The sequence below is a fragment of the Choloepus didactylus genome, chromosome 27 (genome assembly GCF_015220235.1).
Source record: "Choloepus didactylus isolate mChoDid1 chromosome 27, mChoDid1.pri, whole genome shotgun sequence".
In the NCBI taxonomy this organism is placed as follows: Eukaryota; Metazoa; Chordata; class Mammalia; order Pilosa; family Megalonychidae; genus Choloepus; species Choloepus didactylus.
In genome coordinates this window covers 21,672,855-21,693,597 of record NC_051333.1, presented here as the reverse complement: position 1 = coordinate 21,693,597, position 20,743 = coordinate 21,672,855, and the positions used below count along the sequence as shown (strand labels likewise).

The 20,743-nt window shown below is 44.3% G+C and overlaps 2 protein-coding genes across 3 annotated transcripts in view; one reads left to right on the top strand and one right to left on the bottom strand.

Moving 5' to 3' along the window:
* Positions 1–7,303: 7,303 nt before the first annotated feature.
* On the top strand, positions 7,304–17,448 carry CEBPG (CCAAT enhancer binding protein gamma). Of its 2 annotated transcripts, XM_037820368.1 has the most exons (3): positions 7,304–7,466; positions 8,807–8,902; positions 13,253–17,448. In XM_037820368.1, exon 3 carries the CDS (start codon positions 13,349–13,351, stop codon positions 13,799–13,801), a length of 453 nt encoding a protein of 150 aa, XP_037676296.1. In that variant the 5' UTR covers positions 7,304–7,466; positions 8,807–8,902; positions 13,253–13,348; the 3' UTR covers positions 13,802–17,448. The 2 variants fall into 2 exon arrangements, with proteins under 2 accessions (XP_037676296.1, XP_037676297.1); XM_037820369.1 differs by lacking the exons at positions 7,304–7,466; positions 8,807–8,902 and adding an exon at positions 11,065–12,985.
* A 2,477-nt stretch (positions 17,449–19,925) lies between these two features.
* PEPD (peptidase D) overlaps positions 19,926–20,743 on the bottom strand; it is a 116,137-nt gene continuing 115,319 nt past the window's right edge. Inside the window, exon 15 of the mRNA XM_037820361.1 lies at positions 19,926–20,435. Within this exon, the coding sequence (XP_037676289.1) occupies positions 20,298–20,435 (138 nt within the window). The 3' untranslated portion in view covers positions 19,926–20,297. The remainder of the gene's footprint in view (positions 20,436–20,743) is intronic.

Sequence of the window (20,743 nt, the reverse complement as noted above, 5' to 3'; positions counted from 1 at the left end):
ACACACAGAGGGGTCTCTGCGCCGCTCATCCCTGCTAGCCCCACTCTTCCTATCCACACCTCCTTAGGGAACCAGAAGAATAAACTGTTGGTTTAGTCATCCTTTACTTTCACATAAATGATCCCCTGGTCAGTTTTGGTGGTACATGGACAACTGCATGGCCTTGGCCTGAGAAGGGCTTGGGAACAAAGGATACAGATTTCTCAGGGATGAGCCGATGGGTCACCCCAATAGGTAAGCTACTCCGACCCCCAGAGGTGGCCGAGGGTGAGGGGAATCTAGACAGGGTCGTGGGGCCGGCAGATGATGACTATCAGACGTAGCCTGAGGCCAGTGGCAGCAGTGGGGGCTGTAGTTCCTCCCACTAGCTAGCCTCTAGCAAGTTTCTCCAGGAAAGGAGACCGTCTAGAATCATGGAGAAGCTGTGCACAGCAGAGACCGACTTTCTATACGTAACAAGCAGACCCAAGAAGAGACGGACTGTGGTAGGTGTCATGGACACTCATTCCCCCAGCTGCATTTTCTAAAGTCTCATAAGTACATAGCACAGCAGTATGTATATAAAACAGAGCCTTACCTTTCTGTTAGATAAGGCAGAGTGTAACAGACCAAACCATAGCAAAAAGCAGGGCAATGTGTACTTTAACGATAAATTATACACCACTGAGAATAAAGAGTAAGATCAGCAAGCCCTTGAACAGTCAGCAAAGGCCAGGAGGTGAGCCTTGGGTTAGAGCTTGAGAAGTGGGGAGGATTTGGATCCACAGATTGGGAAGAAATGGCACACCAGAATTAGTGGGCATCTCTAACATTCCTTGGTCATTTTCTACTTCCTTCTCCTTTTTCTGTCTGCCCTGGACACACTCTGATCTCACAAGTTCTTCTGGCTGGTGCAATTTGGTTTCACTCATAGGTTGACCAAGATAAGGCTGGAAGTCTTTACTAATTTAGCTGTCAAGTTTGCCCAGGCCTCACCCCCTTTGGGAATGGTTGGGTCAGTTTGGCAGTAATAAAACAAATGCTCCAACCTCCAGCAGCAAGTACTTCTGGGCATCTGCGTGGGTACCTCACTTTCATCACCTCATGGTCATGTGGCACGATGCCCCCACATACTTAATGTCTCCTGTTCTGGACGTCTCTTGGGGATGGGCCTTTCAGATCCTTCTTGACAAAGTTGATGATACACTAAGGGGGCTGGTTCCTCATTTCTACAAAGGTACAAATCCTAGAGGCACCAAAGTTCCCACGGGGCTGAAGCCACACCTGGTATTCACAGAGAATGCCACACACTTCCTGAGGACTCCAAATCAGCATTTGTCCCGCCCCCAAACCTAGCTTCTTCCCTGTCTCAGGTTGCCCCCCTACAACCCCCCCCACAACCCACTCCCACCCCCCCCCCCCGCAAAGAAAATAACAAACTCCACCTTCCTCTTCCAGCCCCAAACCTGACATTTATGCAAATAGACTCGGATGGCTCCACCCACCAAGCCGAAGCCAATTTGAATGCAGCCTTTGGGCTGACACAGGAAGTGATTATTGTTGTAGGAATTTAAAAGAAAAAGAAAATGAAAAAGAAAAAAGGACGAAAAAAAGATCAAGGCCTAGAAGAAGGCATGGATCCCTGACTAAGCTGGAGGAACCCGGGGCCACAAGCCCACCCAGCCGATGTGCTTCCTTGGCCTCTCTCTCATCTGTGGAGCACCAGCACCTCACCTGCTGAGACTCATTCCTGGCAGAGCTCCCAGAGAGCAGAACACAGGGCAGGCACAGGGCAGGAACTCGATAAACAGCTAATGACGAAGACAGAGAAGATAAGAATGAAGGAACGAATAAATGGGACAACCACATCCTTTGGTGTGGGGAGCTTCTCCTTTCCTTCTCTCTTGTCTCAGCTCTGCAGCTTCCAGAGGTGCACCTTGAGGATGGGGCTTCCCGGCCACAGCTGGCTCCCTGGGTGTCCACATCATCTTGCAGCCCCGAAGGGGCCTCCCTTCACCTCCTCTTCCCTCCTCTTACTCTCCTGCCCTCCTGGAGGAGCTCCTTTAGTTCTGCTCTCTCTCTCTGGCTCTGTTTCTCTGTCTTGGGTTTGCCTGGCAAGCAGTCATCACTAGTGCGTCACGTTGGGAAGTGGGGCTCTCCGGATGAACTCAACATCTTCTTCTATTTGGCTTAAATCTGGGCCTAACTGGAGTTATCAATGTTTGAAAATGTCCTGTTTTAGGTAATGTTAATGTTGCACTCCATCTCAAATCTTTTTTTGTTTTTTTAATAGATTACTTTTTTTTTTTTAGAACAGTTTTGGAGTCACAGAAAGTTTTCTCATAAATTCCCGTATACTCTTCACCTACTATGGTATATGTTACAATTAATGAACTGATATTGATACATTACTAAACTAAAGTCCATTCTTTACCCAGGTTTCTTTAATTTTTATTACCTACTGTCCTTTTTCTATTCCGGGGTCCCATCCAGGATCTCATATTCCATTTAATTGTCGTGTCTCCAGAGGGTCCTCTAGACAGTGATACTTTCTCTGAATTTCTTTGTTTTTGATGTCCTTAGCAGTTTTGAGGAGAATTTCTTTGTTTTTGATGTCCTTAGCAGTTTTGAGGAGTACTCTTCAGGTATGTTTGAGTCCACCCCTCTATTGGGATCTGTCTAATGTTTTCCTCATGATTAGTCTGGGGTTAGAGGTTTGGGGGAAGAAGACCACAGATGCGATGCGCCATTTTCCTCACATCGCATCAAGGATACACACTATCAACCTGATTTATCCCTGTTGATGTTGACATTGGTCACCTGGCTGAAGTAATGTCTGTCAGGTGTCTCTGCTGTGAGTTACTCTTTTCCCCTCTCGTCTATACAGCAATTCTTGGAAGGATGTCACTCTATGAGGCCCACTCTTCAGGGGTGCGGAGTCACAATGCTCCACCTTCTTATCTGCAAAAATTACGCGTAATTATTTTGTACTGGAAATTGGTCTCTTCTCCATTTATGTATTCATGCAATTTTTATTTATAGCAGCATAGACTTGTGGATATTGATCTTATATTTTGGGTTATAATCCACTACTACCTTACTTTGCTACTCAGATTGCTCCTCTTTGGCCATTGAGGGCTCTCTCATCTGGGTCCTGTGTCCCTATGGCACTCCTCCATCATTTTGTGCTCCAAGCTCCTCTGGTCTATTTCCTGCCTCCACTGGGGATCAGTCATTTCTCTTTAAGGATCCTTGGTGTTCTTAGAGAATCATATCAGAAGCCCAAATCTGTATGCAAGGTGTCAAATCCTTTTTGGCTGTACAAATAAGCACATTTGTTTTGTGCCTCTTGTGTGCCATGCACTATGCAAGCTTCTTTTCATGTGAGTTTACTCAATCCTCATGACAACTCTGTCCACCCTGTACGGTTGAGGATTAGAGGTTTAGCTGGGTTAAAGGCTAACTAACATCACCCTGTCCTGTCTCCAGAGCCTGTCACACCGCAAAGCTGGAGATGGGTATCACATATATCACAAATAAATAACCAAACAACCATCCCCTCCCCCCCAAAAATTTGTCTTCAGTTTTGTGCTAATATACTTCAGAGGCACTGGAATAATTTGCATTCCAATCATTACATAACAGGTAATAGTGTTTATTCAGCAGAGTGAAGGTCAGAGATAAGAAGAAGACCCTCCTGGGCCCACAAGAGATACAGAGTACCTGTCCTCACGTGCACAGACCATCTATCCATACCTATCTCTGTGTGCACAGATTGTAAACCCCTCTCCTCATGTGCACAGGTGACATGTACTTATCTTCAAGTACACAGATTATGTGTCCTAATTCACGGGATAACAAAATCTGACACAGGGAATAGTGCTTTATAACGGACATTGACAGTATTTGCCAACTGCTCAAGTTTAGAGTATGTCAGATTTTTCTCTTCTATGCATAGGATCCACTTATGACATTTGGCTATGTCCTCAGATGACCTTTTAACTTGTTAACTGTGAGGATTCAAAATAGTGCGTCCAAAGGTAAATCTGGAGGTTCAAATTTTGCCCTCAAAGATGGGGATCATATTGCATCAGAAAGAACAGATCAGTCAGTCAGAGTGATCAAGGCTTCCAGTGGGGTGACCGCAGTGGGATCTGCTGCTTGAGGTGGATACTGAGGGATCTGCCTGCTCAGCACTTTCTTTCCCTCTGGGCACCTCCGCCACCATACTCTCCAGGGCTGCCATGGTTGTACATCGTGCCCTACTCTTGGCCATTGATCATTCCAGGGCTGAGCATTTGACACAGCCTGACCAATCCCAGAGTCCTTCCCTAGGACTTTTTGGAACAGGAATTTAAAAAGAGAGTTGGCCTTTCTTTAGTGACCGAAACTGTAAACATGAGGTTGTTAGCGGCTGTATGAAGAAGGCTTGTGTGCAAGGATAAAGAATAATGAAGCCAATAGGCAGGAAGGGAGGGAGGAAGGGAGAGAGAGGGGGTAGAGAGGGATAGATAGATAGATAGATAGATAGATAGATAGATAGATATTGAGGGGTGAGGGAGAGAGAAGGAGAGAGTCATGAAGACATTTTAATTCCTGGTTCTGACATGGCCTGGGTATTTCAAGAAGTGTCCTAAGATCTTCTACCATGTCCTTGATGCTAAAGCTAGTCAGAGATGGTTTTCTAACTAAAAGAGCCCTAACCAATGCAGAATATATCACAATAAATGTGTACTGAGACTCAATTCTGTGACAGATATTATCTCAGATCTTGAAATATTACAGAATGGTCCAGATCACCTGTTAAAGGTACCTGGTTTGGAATATAAATTAAAAAAAAAAAACTTCCCAAATGCACATTTATTTAAGTATGGATAGTAAATTTCTATTGATCTGACTTCCAAACACCAAGAAATTTCAATTATTATATTTTTCCTCCACTCTACTTTATGGAAACAATGAAATGATGAGTTAAGATGTAGTAACTAAGGAACTATTTAAAACTTTTGAGATACACTGTAGGGTCAGCATCAACACTTCAAATACTATGTTTGATTTAGTACCTTCTGAATCATCAAAACAATATTAAGCACAGCTTGACCTCATTTTGAAGTGTGTTTTGTTCTACCATAATTCTATGGATATAATTTGTTTATAATTTAGGTACGAGCATCATCATGATAATAGTGATAATAGCTAATACTTTTGGGCTCCTACCACGTACCAGGCACGTTCTTGGAGACTAATATATATAACTCCTTTAATCCTCATAGCAATTCTGTTGGGTAGATATTGTTGTTATCTCCATTTACAGGTGACAGAGAGGTTAACTAACTTGCCCGAAGTCATACAACTAGTAACAGCCTGACAATGGAGTCCATACCTTCCAGCAGCTGCCAGGCAACTAGAATATTCAATAAATAGGACTTCCCACTTCCCAAGTCCTTTGGAGGGGATGTTAATGTTATATTTATTAACAAGTTCTTCAGATTGTGTAGATTGTGTACTGGGTATCTGTGAGGCAGAGATCTATGCTGAAAATTTTTCTTTTCCTATGACTACTTGGTTCCCTGTGATTTGCAAGAGAGCCACATGGTGGATCTCCTCAACCCAGGGACTGAGCCGTCAGCAGGCTCTCCTTGTTTCCTTATGGTGACATTACTTCTTTCCCAGGCTTCCCATCTCTCTCACGGTAAGAATCAGAACTCACAAGGCCCTGACTTTCTCACCAGTCTCCACTGGGGCTCTGTGCTTCAGACACTTTGGCCTTAAATTTCTCCCACCGCAGGACCTTTGAACAAGCCACTCCCTTTGGCACATCCATTTCATCTGAGCTGCCTGGCCCGCTGCTACTTCTCTTTCAGGGCTTTCCGACCCATCAGAGCAGAACTGGTTCCGTTCCTGCCACCTCTCACAGTATCTTGTACTTCTCGTAGTACTCATGAAAATGGTAATTAAAAAAACTGTGTAATTACTGAATGTCTGTCTCCTTGGCTTTAAGTGCAAGCTCCATGGAGGCAGGGACTGTGTTTGTCTTGTTCCGAGACTGTTGGTCTTATTTACTGCTTCATTCTCAGCACTTACCCCAAAGCGTAACACACGTATGGCACCAAATACATATTTATAAACTGAGTGGAAGAGAGGACACCCCTACCAGCTGAAGAGGAATGAAATAACCTAGTCTCCTCTGCATAGACCAGACCTGCTGGGCGTGGAAGGCCTGTCCCGACTCCACACAAGGCAAGCTGGAGTAGCCTGGCAGAGTGATTAGCAAACCAGAGCATCAACGACTGCACCGTACACAATTTTTAAGTGACTAAGAAATGGTCAAGGTAAATTCATGATTTGCGAGCAACAATATATAATCCCATTTTGGGGGCGCTAAAATCTTCATCAAAGAAATTTCAGCTGGAACACTGAGGGCCAAAGTGAAAGCAGCATACTGGTTTTGATGATATTACGTTATTCTACCAATGTGCGTCTGTGGTTATTGTTCACTTTTAGTCGCACTCCTTTTATCTGACTGATTGATTGCAAGTGCTTGATCATCTCTTTAGTGATTCCTCGAAACAATCTCACACGGAGGGCTGGTCTCCTGGCTTCTGTGATGAAGAAACGTTTCCTCTTTCAAAGACTCTATTTTTTGAACGATAAGAATTGCTAAAGAGGAAGCAATCAAACCAATCAGGCGGGCTCTGTCCTCCACCCAGCGCGCTGCTTCCTGGTTTTAAAACGCTTTCAGATCCGCCTGTGACAAAACTGGGTTGCTATCCATTTTCAGAGAGCACGTTACTCAATCCGTTCACCCAGAAGGCACCACAAAGCGATCAGTTGTGGAAATTCAATTCTTTTCCCCGGGAGGGAGCTTGTGGGGCGATCAGGAAACTGGCTCCGAGACGGCCGCCAAAGGGCTCCCCGAGGCCGGAGTGAAACCGAAACAGAAATCAGGGACTTCAAAAAACTACCTCAGAAAGCTTTCGCATACGAAAGCAAGCCAGGCTATGGGTCTCCAGCGCCTCCACCTTCAACACAACCTTCCTCCGGGCCGACCGCCCACAGATCCGGGTTCCCGCTGCCGCCCTGCGCGCACCGCCGGGGAACCACGCCCGGCACCCCAAGCCCCGGCCTGCGCCCGCCGCGCCCGCCAGCCCCGCCGCTCCGAGGCCGCCGCCTCCGCCACGTGCCCGCCTCCGCCCCCCGCAGACCGTCGCGATTGGCTGGCGGTGCTGCCCGTCGCGAGGGGCGGGTGCGACGTCCGCAGGTCCGCGCGCCCATTGGTCGCGGCGGAGGCGGCGGTGGCGCGCGCGGCCCCGACGGGGAGGGGAAGCCGGTGGCCGTGGCGGCGGGACGGGCGGAGGCTGCCGGTTTCGTAACCGTCGCACCTCCTGGCTGACGCGCGGGCTGCGAGGCCTGGGTGGCGCTGGGCCGCGCTGCGCGGGGTCGCTCGCAGCGGAGGCCGCCGGGGGGCGGACGGGCTGGCGGCGCAGGTAAGGAGGCCGCGGGCGGGCAGCGGGAGGAGGGGGAGGCCGCGGCGGAGCCGGCTGCTCGCGTGGGCGCCGGCCCGGCCTGGCCCGAGGAGACCCGGCCCTGCCCGAAGCGGCCGGCTGGCCGGGCAGGCCCCGCGCGGCGCGGGCGGCGGCCCCGCGCGGCATCTGATGCAACCTGCCGGCAACACCCGGCGGGGGCGCTGAGCTCATCCCGGTCCTTGGCCCAGCGCCGCGGCGCCACCCGCCGACCCCCGCCCGCCGCGCTCCCCGGGCGCCCCTCGCTGCCAGCCGGGACCGCGGCCGGGGACGGGGCGGAAGGCGAGGCGTGCCCCCTGCAAGACCCGACCCGCTGTTTGTTTGTGAAGCGTGCAGTTGTGACAGCCCGGGCTCTTATTGGCCCCTGGGGATCCAGGGTGTTTCCAGAAGAGCGGGAGGTGGACCGTATCTCGCTTTAGGGCCGCATGGGTTATTTCCTGCCCCCTCCAAAACGGGTCGTTCTGCGGTGGTGGTGAATTCTGTTCAGATGATAGGGTGATCAGGGAAAGTAGCTGATTTTTAAACACGTAACTTTATATAATATAAATACCATTTTGCTTATTTATGGAGGTATGGTTTGAATACCCTGCAGTTCGCTGTCTAACATACGTTAGGTGAACGTGTAGCAAATACGAGTGGAATACAAAAGGGAAGGGCAAGAAAATGAAGCACTTGTTAGTCGAGTTGGAGAGAGGGAACACAGAAAAATAGCTAGGAGAGGTGTCTGGAGAGATGGTGAGGATGGAAATGCATGTTTGAGGGGGAACGTCGAGTAAGCTTGTATGGTTCTGGTTTTTTGTTTTTTTGTTTTTTTTCGTTTTTGGTTTTCCCTTAGTTTGAGGTTTGAACTGTAATGTGGCATTTTAGAAAGGTTTTTAATATTTGTGGGTGATAGTAAAATTGGCAGTTCTGTCTCTGAGCCTACACTCACTTGCATCCTGATTTGAATAGATTGTTTGGGCCTTGAGTTCAGACAGGATATGTGACTCCCAGAGACATTTTCAAAATAAAATATTATGGATCTCAGGGTGTGCTTTACAAATAAATTTTGTATCTTAAAAAGTTCTTGGTATTTAAAAATAAAGATCTGGTCTTGGATAGTGTTTGGGATAAGCTATTCTTAAAGTTGATTCTCTGTTTTTGGAAAAACTGAACAAGGCTTATTATAGGATGTTGGTGAACTGAAGAATTTTTCGTTTTCTTGATTCCTGCTTCTGGTGGACACGTTTGGTTGGTTGTTTATATTTAACACCTGCTTAAAAAATATGTGGAAACAAAACTTTTTTTTTTTTTTTTTTTTCCAGAAGATCTTTTAAATTTTCAGGAGCACATCATGACTCCCAGGAAGACTTTCTGATCTTGGAGAGGTGCTTCATCCTTGGGGAATTAAACAGCAAGCGGTGAGTCCCTGGTAAAGACAAATAGGATCTCAGGGGGGCTGAATTTGGTCTTAGGGTCTTAGATGACCTCACCTGGTTGCAGTAATGGTAAATACAAGTAGCCGTAGTCTCAGGTGTATTTGGTAGTTGGGGGGAGAGGTGTTGCTGTAGGTTCTTATATTGGTTGGTACATTGGTCTCCTATCCTTTTGGCTTCCCAGCCCTATCAGTAAAAATCAGTTTTGAGCATGAGCACATACTAGATGTGAAATTGTAAACAAGATTTGTTTTATATGTTGTAAACCACATCAAAAGTAGAATACTTTTTTTAAAAGATGACGTTAAAAAAGAAAAACAAACATGCTTTTGTTTCTCGCATTGCCATTATGTACTCTCTGAAAGGATGTACCCTCCTTAATGGACCCCTGCTTTTCAAAGCAAGTAATGGCATTGGAATAAAGTTCTCCTTTGGATACCTATGACTTTGTCTCCTCTTCTAGATTTATCATTTCTAGGTCAGAGTTGTTGAACCTGGGTAATGCATGCCTAAGAACTTGCGGTCATTTGGAAAACATAAATGGGCTAAGTACAGAATGTATACATTCTCCACTGAAGTCAAGCAAAGACCAGACAAGAGTGGTGGTCACTGTATAGATTGGTGACTCGAAATTGCAAATGGAACTGTATTTTAATTTTCCTGTGTGTGTTTAAGAAAGACCTAGAACTTCAGAAAGTATGGCCATAATATCTTCGTTATACTCTTGATTTAATTGTGGTTGTTTTATGAGATTTTAATGTTAGAGAGTCCCATTTTTATGTAGGATATTTTTAAGAATAAATGTTCTTAGTCTTTTGAACATGTATTCAACAAATAATTATTGAGTGCCAGTGTATGTCAAGCCCTGCCCAAGATGCTGGGCATGTGAAGACAAAAGAGTAGTCCTGCCTCGAGCGGAGTCTATGAGAGAGCTGGAGTCGACCAGGAAACTGGGGGAACAACATGGACAGAAGCACAAGAAAAGAGAAAGCCTGGACCATTTAGGCAACTAGTAGTGTCTCGGTATTGTCCAGGTGTGTAGGGTGAGGGAGCATGGGCTGGAGAGAGGCTTAGGGCCTTAGCTTTGATCTGTAGGCAGGAGCCACAGAGAATTTTCAGCAGGAGAGTGTCAGAAGGCGCCAGCGACTGATTGGAGGGAAGGCTGCTAAACCAGAGGAGACTGTAGTGCCCCTGAGAGATGTCAGCCTGAGGTAATTTCTGTGGCTTTGGGCACGGAGGGGAATGGTGGATGTGACATTTTTCTAGGTAGAGTTGTCAGATCCCACATATGAATATTTTGGAGTGTAGACCTTCCTTGAGTGAAAAATTTTATTTTGGTAGGGATACGGATGGTGAGAGGGAGGGAGAGCTGGTTGTTCTAGGTCTGTGGAAAAGAAGGGAAACAAGAGTTATGAAACTTGGGAAGATTTGATTTTGTTTTACTTATTCTAAATTCTGAGTTTTCAGTGTGTTTCTGATTTGAATGGGCACTAGTTGAATTTAAGAAATTTGAATTAAAAGTTACCCGCTCAGTCCAGCGTTTTAAAGAGCCATTGTTAATCTATAGCAGTGCCATCAGAGTGTCATCAGAATCACTGTAATCTCTGTGAAAACAAGATTGTTGGGCCCCATCTCCGAAAGCTCCTGATTCAGAGGTCCGGGGCTGCTTGGGAGGTTGCATGTTTAAGTTCCCAGGGACCGCGCTGTGAGCACTCCTGCTGCTTCCTGTCGGAATGATTCGCATGCCAGGCAACAAGGTACCGCCCTGTTGTCCGGCAGACTGAACTTTGGAATAGTATTTGTCTCCCTAAGGAGCCAGACTTTCATATAGGTTGAGCATCTGGATTTGAAATAGACTTAATTTTTTACCCATTGTAGGTGCTCAGTAAATGTCTGTGAAAGGAACAAAACATAAATAATAGTGTAAACCAAAAAATCTGTACTTTGGAGGCAGATATTTTGCTCAGTGTAAAAAGCAAATTGATGGTCTGTTTGGAGTTAGGTCTTTTAGGCTAGTTAGCTCTTTGACCCCATTTACTTGGTCCATTTTCCTTCAGGGATGGACAGCTTCACTTTATGAGCTACTCTCTCGGCTTGTATGTGGTTGAAGAACTTTTTTTAAATTTTTTTTTTTTTTTTAATTTTACATCCTTGGAATTCTCTTTAATGTTTCCCAGTTTCTATTTCTTAGTTTGTAGGTTTGGTGAATACTCTTCTTTTTCAAGCCAAGGGTCACTTTGAAAACCTCACCTGCTATGTTCAACCCAGGCAAGATGAGTCAGGCTGAGGTAATAGATCCCTTCCTTATTCCTGTATCTTTGGAGTCAAAAAACAGGCCTATAAGGAATAAGAGTTTTTAGTGACTAATTCATGGTATGTTTGGAAAGCTGGAATGGGTAAGATCCATTCCACATCCCTCCTTTGCAGATGGGAAACTGAGGCCCACAGAAGGGAAGGGGTCTGCTCGGAGTAAAGCGAGGAGCCAGAGCAAGAACCGACCTGGTTCCTGATCTGTCCATCCGAATCATTGCCATCTCTGAGCTTGGTCACATTGACTAGAGAGATGAGCTTCAATGACTAAAAATATAATTAGATGAAAAGTAAAAAAAATAAGGTGAACATGATCATGATTGTTAAGCTGATCCCAGGAGAGGTGTTAAATTAAGCAAGTTCTTAAAACTGGAGTAAAACATGTGTACCAAATAGATAAGCAATAGTGTTAGATGGCAGTAAGGGTGGCTCAAATGAATTCTGAACAGCTACTTTTTAACTGGAAGAAAAATTAGGCAGTGTAATAAATTATAAGGGAAATGGTGAAATGTCCATCACTGAGGAGAGACTTGGACTAGGTAGCTGTCTGTCATGGTTTGAAAGGAAGCTTTCTCTCTTGCATTAGTCCTGGAGTCAGCGCTCAGGGATGGCAGTATGGCTTTTCAAACCATTGACGATGATATATGGATTTTTTTATGCAACGATTTAAAAGAAAAAGACCATTAACCAGTGTTTATATTGATATACCTGGCGAAAGGTTTGGGTGAAGCTACTGCCGTTTACTAACTGAACTTTCTTAAGAACTGTGGGATGGACTCATTTGGGGCATTTCATAATTCTGACTTAAGGTTTGTTTCCACTGATACAGTTTTTGGATGTTTTGTGAAAAGAGAACAGGATAGTTTTATGGCTCATAATAATGCTCGTAATACTGCTTTCTAAATTTCCCGGAGTGCTGTAACTTCTTAGTGAACACTGTTCACTCAGTTTTGTCGGTTTTGCTTGAAATAGTCTCATAATAGGATCATGTGCTTTTGACACTTCTTCGGGCTACTGTAGGAACTTAGTTGGAATTTTAGTAATCCAACTATGACTAGTTTCTGAAATGGTAACTTCATTTGTCCGTGACTATACTCACTAGAGTCGTGCTTCAGAGTTGGTGCTCCTGTGAGCGCCGGCAGTGTGATGTGGGTGCAGGCACCGTGTCCGCACAGTTCTCGCCCTCCCTTGGATACTTCATTAGGATTTTTGTTTCTTTCCTTGTGGTTTTAGGTAGAATGAGTTTAGATGTTTTATTAGTTGTGTTAGGAAGAAAGAACACTATCAGAAGTATGATGGGTTGGAGGAGCAAATTGAGTGTCTCAGAGCTCCTAAATCTATGAAGAAAGTAACTCGGTTACCCTCTGTAATTTAATATCATTTGAAGTCATTAAAAGAAAAAGAAGCTCCTCCCCCTCCCCCCTAAAAAAGCACCTTTTAGAATATCCTGTAAAGATACATAAAGGTATGCTCTGGGTGTATAAAGGTATGCCCTTATAACTCCCTCCCTGCATTTTGGAATAAGGGACATGCAGCTAACTCAGCACAACTTTCCTGGTGAATATTTGAGGTCGGACACTCCAGCATTCTCTTTTGACTTGAACCAACAAGTGAAACTTTTCTTTTTTTTCCCTTTCATTGCAGGTGTCACTTCTACCATAATTGAACTCAGCTTTTCCTTGTTTAACCCAGACATCTCAAATTTCCCACTGGCAGATTGTCAAGTCCTATTAGTTCATCTGTGCTACCTAATTACTGGTATTCTTTTGTTTTCCCTCCCATTTCTGATAACAATCACAGATGGGTAGTCCCCTCAGGGATTCAGGTGGGCTGAATTTTGGCCTTATGGTGCTGCTGTACTAACTTATCTTTTTAAATTAAATGATTTAGACTTCTGAAACATTGGAACAGTTGGCAGTTGCTGTAGACTTTTCTCAGCATAATTAATTCATGTTAAGTACATAGAGTTTAATCTCATTTGATCCTGTCATTTCAAATATTGAATGCAATTTATTTTTTAACTAGGTGCATGTGAAGATTTCTTGGCAATTTAGTGTGGAAACCATTGATCACGTTGCTCTCATTTCTGCCTGTTCTGTGTTGGCAAGGGAGAGTGCCCAAATGAGCAAGATATCACAGCAACCCAGTACTCCGGGGGTAAACGGAATAAGTGTGATCCATTCTCAGGCACATGGCAGTGGCTTACAGCAGGTTCCTCAGCTGGTGCCCGCTGGCCCTGGTGGAGGAGGCAAAGCTGTGCCTCCCAGCAAGCAGAGCAAAAAGAGTTCACCCATGGATCGAAACAGCGACGAGTATCGTCAGCGCAGAGAGAGGAACAACATGGCAGTGAAAAAGAGCCGGTTGAAAAGCAAGCAGAAAGCACAGGATACGCTACAGAAAGTAAATCAGCTCAAAGAGGAGAATGAACGGTTGGAAGCAAAAATTAAATTGCTGACAAAGGAATTAAGTGTACTTAAAGATTTGTTTCTTGAGCATGCACACAACCTTGCAGACAACGTGCAACCCATGAGCACTGAAAATACAACAACAAATTCTGATAATGCAGGACAGTAGACCTCACTCTTTCCAAACTTCACGACTTGTGGCTTGAACCTTAAAGGTGTGACCTCTTTCACCATTCTTACCAGTGGTGAACCTTGTCTTGTTCCATTATTCAAAGATCCATTGAAAATTGTTTTCTAGGATCAGCACTGAAGAGTTGATTAGCTAAACATGTTAGCCGTGTAATTTGAATATGTGGTTATAAATGATACGGATTTTTGTGGGAATCAAAAAACACTTTTAAGGTTTTTGGTAAAAAAATATCCTGGACCTTGATATTCTTGATAAATCTTGACTTCCCAAGAAGTGCTTTTTCAGGTGGACAAAAGGAATGGGGATCTGGCAGGTTGTGCAGAAGGTTCCTGGTTTTTAATGGATATGATTAATTGGATTAAGAAAAGTTGAATGCCATCTATAGTAGCATACTTGTGATTTTTTTCCTAAACTTTGTATTAAAAATCCTTAGGGCGATAGAAACCAATTGTTTTGTTATTTGGAATGATTTTATATATCGCATAACACCTATTTTAGTATATGAGTACTATTTTCCCCAGCAATTACCAGGTGATTTTTAATAATAATGCCTGGTTAAGGAATGAGATCCCATTGCATTTTAAAGGCATATGTAGCCAGTTGGCTTAAAGATAAAAATAACATTTAGGAAGCAAATAGATTTTATTTTATTTTTTTATAAAAGTGTAGCCTGTTAGAATTACAGTTTTGGGGTACCTTGGGTTATTGGATTAGCATTATTTTGTTTCCTGAAAAAAAGTCTCAGTAGTTCAGATAAACTTAAGTACCAAAATTTTAGTTTCTGCAGATGCCAGTAAAGTGAGCATTTTTTCAATATCATTTTGCAACCAAATCAGTAAACAAAATGTCTTAACAGTTTGACCAGACAAGCTACTGATTAGGATTTAGAATATTAATTCAGCAGGTAGTTTCTATGGTGTTCAAATTAACTGTCATGGGGCCCTGATTTCTAAAGGCGAATATTTTTTCTAAAGGATGATTTTGGTATTTGATCTTAACCAATTGATGTTTAGAAAAATGTGTCATTTACTCCATGCTGTCTCCCAAAATGGGTGTAAAAAAAAAAACTTGAAAGTGTAAAACCTTTAATTTATTTCACTTAAATGCATCTTCTTGCATTGTTTTTGTGACTCTTCCTTTTCTGGCGGCTGTCCTTCCAGACTTTTTGTACCACTGCTTCTGTTTTGTCATTTGTATGCTTACATGTCTCATAAGTTATTTAAGGAAGAAAGTACTGATAAAACTCAGGATATTAACATTTTTGTTGAGACTCAAAAAATGCCAATCACTAAAGTTGGGAATCTCTAGATTTTGGCTTATATCAGTGTTGGTAGTTTTGATTGTCCTTATTAACTGTGTGTTTTTGTTGTTTTTGAAGTGGGTTCTAGCTCATATTTGTTAACTTTTTCATATTTTTTCTTGTGCCTGGTTGGTGATAAAAGACTCAGTTACATTTAGTTTAGAAGTTTGTGTTACTAGGTCTCTCTTTTGCATATGGTCATTTTGGGCCCCATTGCTGTGTCATGCCAGGACTTGGGACACTAACCAGAGTGTAACTCAGTGTCACTCAAGTTGTGCCCTTGGATGGGTGGCAGGGTGCTGACTGTGCTGTTCCCCTAGGCAGAGGACACCCTGGCCGTGTCCTGTAACTCAGCAAAGCCATCGTGAGGGCCGAGGGGGCCCCTTCTGACTGGGAGACAGGAGCCCAGGGTGGTCCCGTAGGACATGCTGCCTAGGAGGGCTGATTCCCTACAGAGCCTGGAACAGGGTGGGGTTTCTGTTAGGGTCCAACAGCAGTTTACTTTGGGGGGGGAGTATTGATCTACTTTAAAGGTTGGCAGGTGTTTGAATAGCTTAACTAGGACATACTCACAGATGTGTTAGTGACATTTTATTTTTGTATTTACTAAAAACTTTGAGGACTGGATGTCTTTATGGAATTTATGGTTACCAATGATATAGATTGAGTCAATTATCTTAAAAAGGAAACTTTAGAGAAGCTGTCTGGATATGTACTCAATATTTCAAATCAAAACATAAGATTGGAACTTTATGGAAAAATTGATTCCAGCTTTCTTATTACCTATGCAAATCAAAACTTTAGCATAAGCAATCAGTTAGTTATGCATAGAACAAAAGTGATAGCCATTGTCTTGACTAACTTACTGAACTGGTTGAGAATGAAAGTTTTTAGTTTGGTAGATTAATCAGTATAAAATTGAAGGAGACCAGTGAGTAAGTTTAAAGCTTTGGGAATTGTAAAATGACTTTTATAGCTTTTATAGTGTGTGTTATCTATGAACGATTAGGATTTGATCTGCCTTTGTGGGCAGTTCTAGTGGTTTAGAAATGAGGCTTTTGCTATAAATTTCCGGCTGCATCACAGTCTCCTGGGATTGGTGCTTTTTGACTGTTTTGGCTACAGATGGTGAGATGAGAGCAGCTCTTCCTGCTCTCTGGCCCCTTTCAGTTACCGTGATGCAAGCTCAGATACTTTAGACTTCCTTACCAAGAAGTACTAAGATTTTAATAAAATATGACCAGATTTTTGAAATTCAGGTCATGAGTGTGAAATTCTCAAATTTACATTGTTAGCTGTATGTGCAATTTAATAGTTGATATTAAAAGAAAGGAAACTAGCAGCTTTTGATGTTTCTTAATCCCCATTAGAGGGCTTGAAACCTTGTACTTAACTTTTATCATTCAGTGTGCTTTCTGATGCCTTAGAAACAGGGAAATTTGTTTTTCTGTTTGATTAAAAGCTAGGAAGGAGAAAATCCATTCTGTAGCTATTAGAGCTGCCTCTCAGGAAAAAGTACTAACTTGCTCTTTTTGTTCCTGGCTTTCCTCAGTTTCTGAGATGATTCTGTTTTTTTTAATATAATTTTATTTCTTTCAATGAGTTCAAAATAAACACTTTTGAACAATGACTGTATTTCATTGTGGGTTTCTTCAATTCACATGTCATATGGCTCTAAAGAGCAGGCAGATTTCCTGCTGTCTTTTGTGTTCCCAGTCCAGGGTGTGGGAAACAAGGAGAGGGGCTTTAGTCTAAGGCTAGATTTCCCTCAGTGGGTAGGAAAATAGTTTTGAGTCACTTGTTCTAATCGGCGAGTAGAAACCAGACTGCGGAAAGCAATGATGGCGTTCTGTTTAGACAGTTTGTTAGTGTATGATTGCCATTTCCAATGTGGTAGGAATTGCTTATGTTTCAAGGTACATTTTTAAAATGTAAGGCTTTTTCCCTAACATTACAAACTTATAGTGGGTTATCATCATATTTTCATTTATGTGATGCCATCAAGAGTCCTAGAGATGAATTTGCTGAATTCATAAAGCTTGTGAGTCCAGGCTTATTTGGAGTTGAGTGTTTTAAGACAAAATGCCATTTAGATACATTTCTTCTATAATCCTTTAATTATTTTCACGTCTTGGGAAAGAAATTTCTACTTGTTGCGTCTTAATGAAAATTGTAGTACAATGATGATTTCTATGGGTAGTATCCTTTCATTTTTATGAATTAGTTGTAATTTAGAATCCAGTAACTTGTCTTTCGGAATTTTATGTAGGGATTATTTCTTTGTGAAGGGGCCGGCTCACTTTAAATAAAAGCACTTTTAGACCTACTGCTTTCACTGCCTCTGTCTGACTAGTGCATATGCATTTTACAGATACTTAAAAGAACATCATCCTCTAGATATTTACTGCAATATCCCAACTCCTCACAGAGCCTAGGCCTGAAAATTATGTAGCGGCATTTAGAGGAACGGGGCTTGTAGAATTAGGCTTGGAAGAGAATGGGGTTGTCAAGGAGGCACCCACCTGGTGCCCCCTTTGCAGCCCAGACACCCAAACCCAATTCTTGCCACTTCTTCAAGGCAGGTATTAAAATCAGATGCCCTTCCACATCACCTCTTTTTGATTCTACCTCTTTTCTCTCGAACCTGTCAGCTTCACCTCTCTGCCCTCCCCTTCCCTGGGCCTGGCGCGTGCCCCCTCCTCAGTCTCCCTGGATGGTAGTCTTGTGTGCTCTCCAGAGCCTGCTGCTTCATGGCACACAGGATTAAACCCAAACTCCTTAGGACTTAGCTCCATTTGATGTTGCCCACTTACTTTCCCTCCATCCTCCCTCCTACATCACTTTGCTTTGGCCACAGGGCTTTTCCAAGTTTTTTTCACCCTAAGACCTTGGGGCAGCTTTTTGTGTCTGGCAGGCTTTATCTTTTGCTTTTCCCTTAAAACCTTTCCTGTCTCAACCCCTTTCTAGATCAGGTCAAGTCTTGTTCTTTTCCTTTATGGCACTTTGCAAGTTTTGAGATGATATATTAATGTTTGTTTAAGGTGAAGCCTGTCCTTGAAGTCTGCAGGCTACGGGGCTTGTTTTTGTACTGCACTGGCATATGGCAGATGCTCAGAATGAATAGCTAGACCCTTCCAAGGTTTGGGGGAAGATTTCAGCTAACTGTTAAGCTTTCTGGAAAGGTCCCTAATATGTCTCTGAAGCGCTTCTGCAGCAGTTGGAAGAGACTTGCACTTTCAAAGAATGCCCTTTCATCTGCCGACCTGGGTTAAACCAGAATCACATCCCATGTTTCCAGTCCTTTTGGACAAACAGCATTTAGTTACTGATGAGCTTCTTGCTCTTTTTTGTCTATACTTTGATAATCAAGAAATATTTATGTGGCATGTGCAGTTTTGGTAGGAAATATCTGAAGAGCAGGAGAGAAGGATGTACATTTGGCTTTTTTTTTTTTTTTAATTAATTGAACTAAACTGTCCATTTAGTTTTGACATAACTTTGCTTTTATCTTTGGGTGGAAGGGCTGAAACCCTCTACATCAGAACACGACTATCACAGGTACAGCTGAACTCAGAAAAGCAACATCATTACTCAAACTGCTCATTGTCACAGATGGATAACTTGGAAAGTATATCTGTGCACCAGCTGAAAACCCTAAAAATGATGATGTCCTAAGCTAAGAAGCAAGTAAGATACATAGTGATTTGGAATTGAGATTGGCTCTTTTTTATCTTGATGTGGCCACATTAAAAGTACATTTGTGTTAGTGCCATAGGAAGAAATCATTTTGTATTAAACTCTTCAGTGACCTGAAATATCTCTAGCATGGGCTACAGCGATTTTGTGCCCCACCCCAGTCTCAGACACCTCTGCCATCTTTTATTTTCACTTGCCCTTCACCTTGGCTTGGCAACTCCTGGCTGAGAGTGCTGCAAGAAGACACACCCGACACAGTGCACAGACTTCTAAAAGCTGGCTCTGGGGGCAGGGACAGCTGTGGGACTGGGGAGCTGGATAAGCAGAAGGAGGGACAGGTATTCTCATCCTGTAATTGGCAGGGACCAGGCTCAGCTGGGCCCTCAGTGGCTCACTGCTGCGGAGAGGAAAGTGGTCAGTGGGGTGGACAAATGGTGTCGGCAAGCATGGGAGGAGAAACTCACCTCGGCTGTGACACTGCCTGAGGCCCCAGTGTCTCTTAGGCAAATGCTGGCTTTGTTAATGGGTCCCGCATGAAAAGGAAATCAAGGGCAATGCATCTCTGCAAGTCTCAAGTTTTAAATAAAGACTCCTAAACTGACATTAAGTACCATGTAATTCTACTCCCCTTCAGAAATTTAGCTTTGACAGCAGGATCAAAAAGATGTCTTGACTGGTTCACTGGTCGATGCGTGCAAAGCAAGGCACGGTGGAGGCCACCTCAGCTGGTCAGGCCTCTGGCTGCACCAGCACCGACAGGGTGGAGCTTAGCCCGGGTGTGCCCCTGCCACCTTGCCTGTGGGTAGTTCTCGGACTGTGCATCAGGAGAGTCTAAGGTGTGCTGGTGGAAGATGGAGATTCCCTGGGCATCAGCCCTGGAGAGCGGGACGCAGTGCTTTGAGGCCCGTTGGGCTGGGGAAGCACTGCAGCAAGTGACAGGGGACGCCAAAGCCCAGCGGGATCCCAGGGGCTCAAAGCAGGCTCCTGGGGGAGGACTCTGCCCCGTCCCACCAGGCCCATGCTGCCGACACTTTCCTGACACAAGGAGCCCCCGGTCCCCAACCAGGCCTGAGCACACAGGGATGGATACAGGAGGAGAAGGCTCTGCATCAGGAGCCATTTCAGGAAGGCTTTTATTGCAAATTCCATTCCGCATATTGATTGTTGAGAGAAAACCCTGGAAATGTATCTTTCCTGGGAAAAAGAATACAAAAGAGGGGAAAGCATGTCTTAATTGCTGGAAAAAGAGGATCATTTTCAATCAGTTTTAAAAGTCATTATTTAAGTAAAGGGATCTTGCAGAATATTAATGAAGAAGAGCTTTCCCCTTGGAAACAGCACTGTGTGGCAGGATCAGATGTTGAAGCCGGGATGTCTGAGCACCGCCTCTCTACTGAAAGGCCAGCAATCGGCAGCTGACCCTCGTCAAGAGAGGTTGCGAGGCCGGGCCCCAGTCCCGCTGGGCACCCCTGGCTGGCTCTACTTTGGGCCAGGGAAGGGGGTGAAGGTCTTGGCCTGGCCTGCCATGCACGCTTCGATTTCCTCCACAGTGCGGGGCACACAAGTCAGCAGCTCCATGCCACTGTCGGTCACCGCAACGTCCTCCTCGATTCGGACCTGTGTGGGACCAGCAGCAGTCACTCCTTACAGAGCTGGCCACACCCACCAGAGGGGCCAGCCCAGCCGCCCAGCCAAGCCCACCGCTGAGGGGAGAAGCCCTTTCTGGGGAGTGGCCGGTGCTCCCTGTGGCGGAAGAGGCTGGCCTCAGAGCCCCTGGGGACCACCACTGGGAGGAAGGCTCCCCCATGGGGCCATCTGCTCATGTCACGTCCCCACCCTGTCCTTGCTCTTGCACCTTGTCTGGTGGATGGGAGGCCTCCCGAGTGGGTAGGGGTTTTGTAAAATCTCTGTCCTTCCTGTTGAGG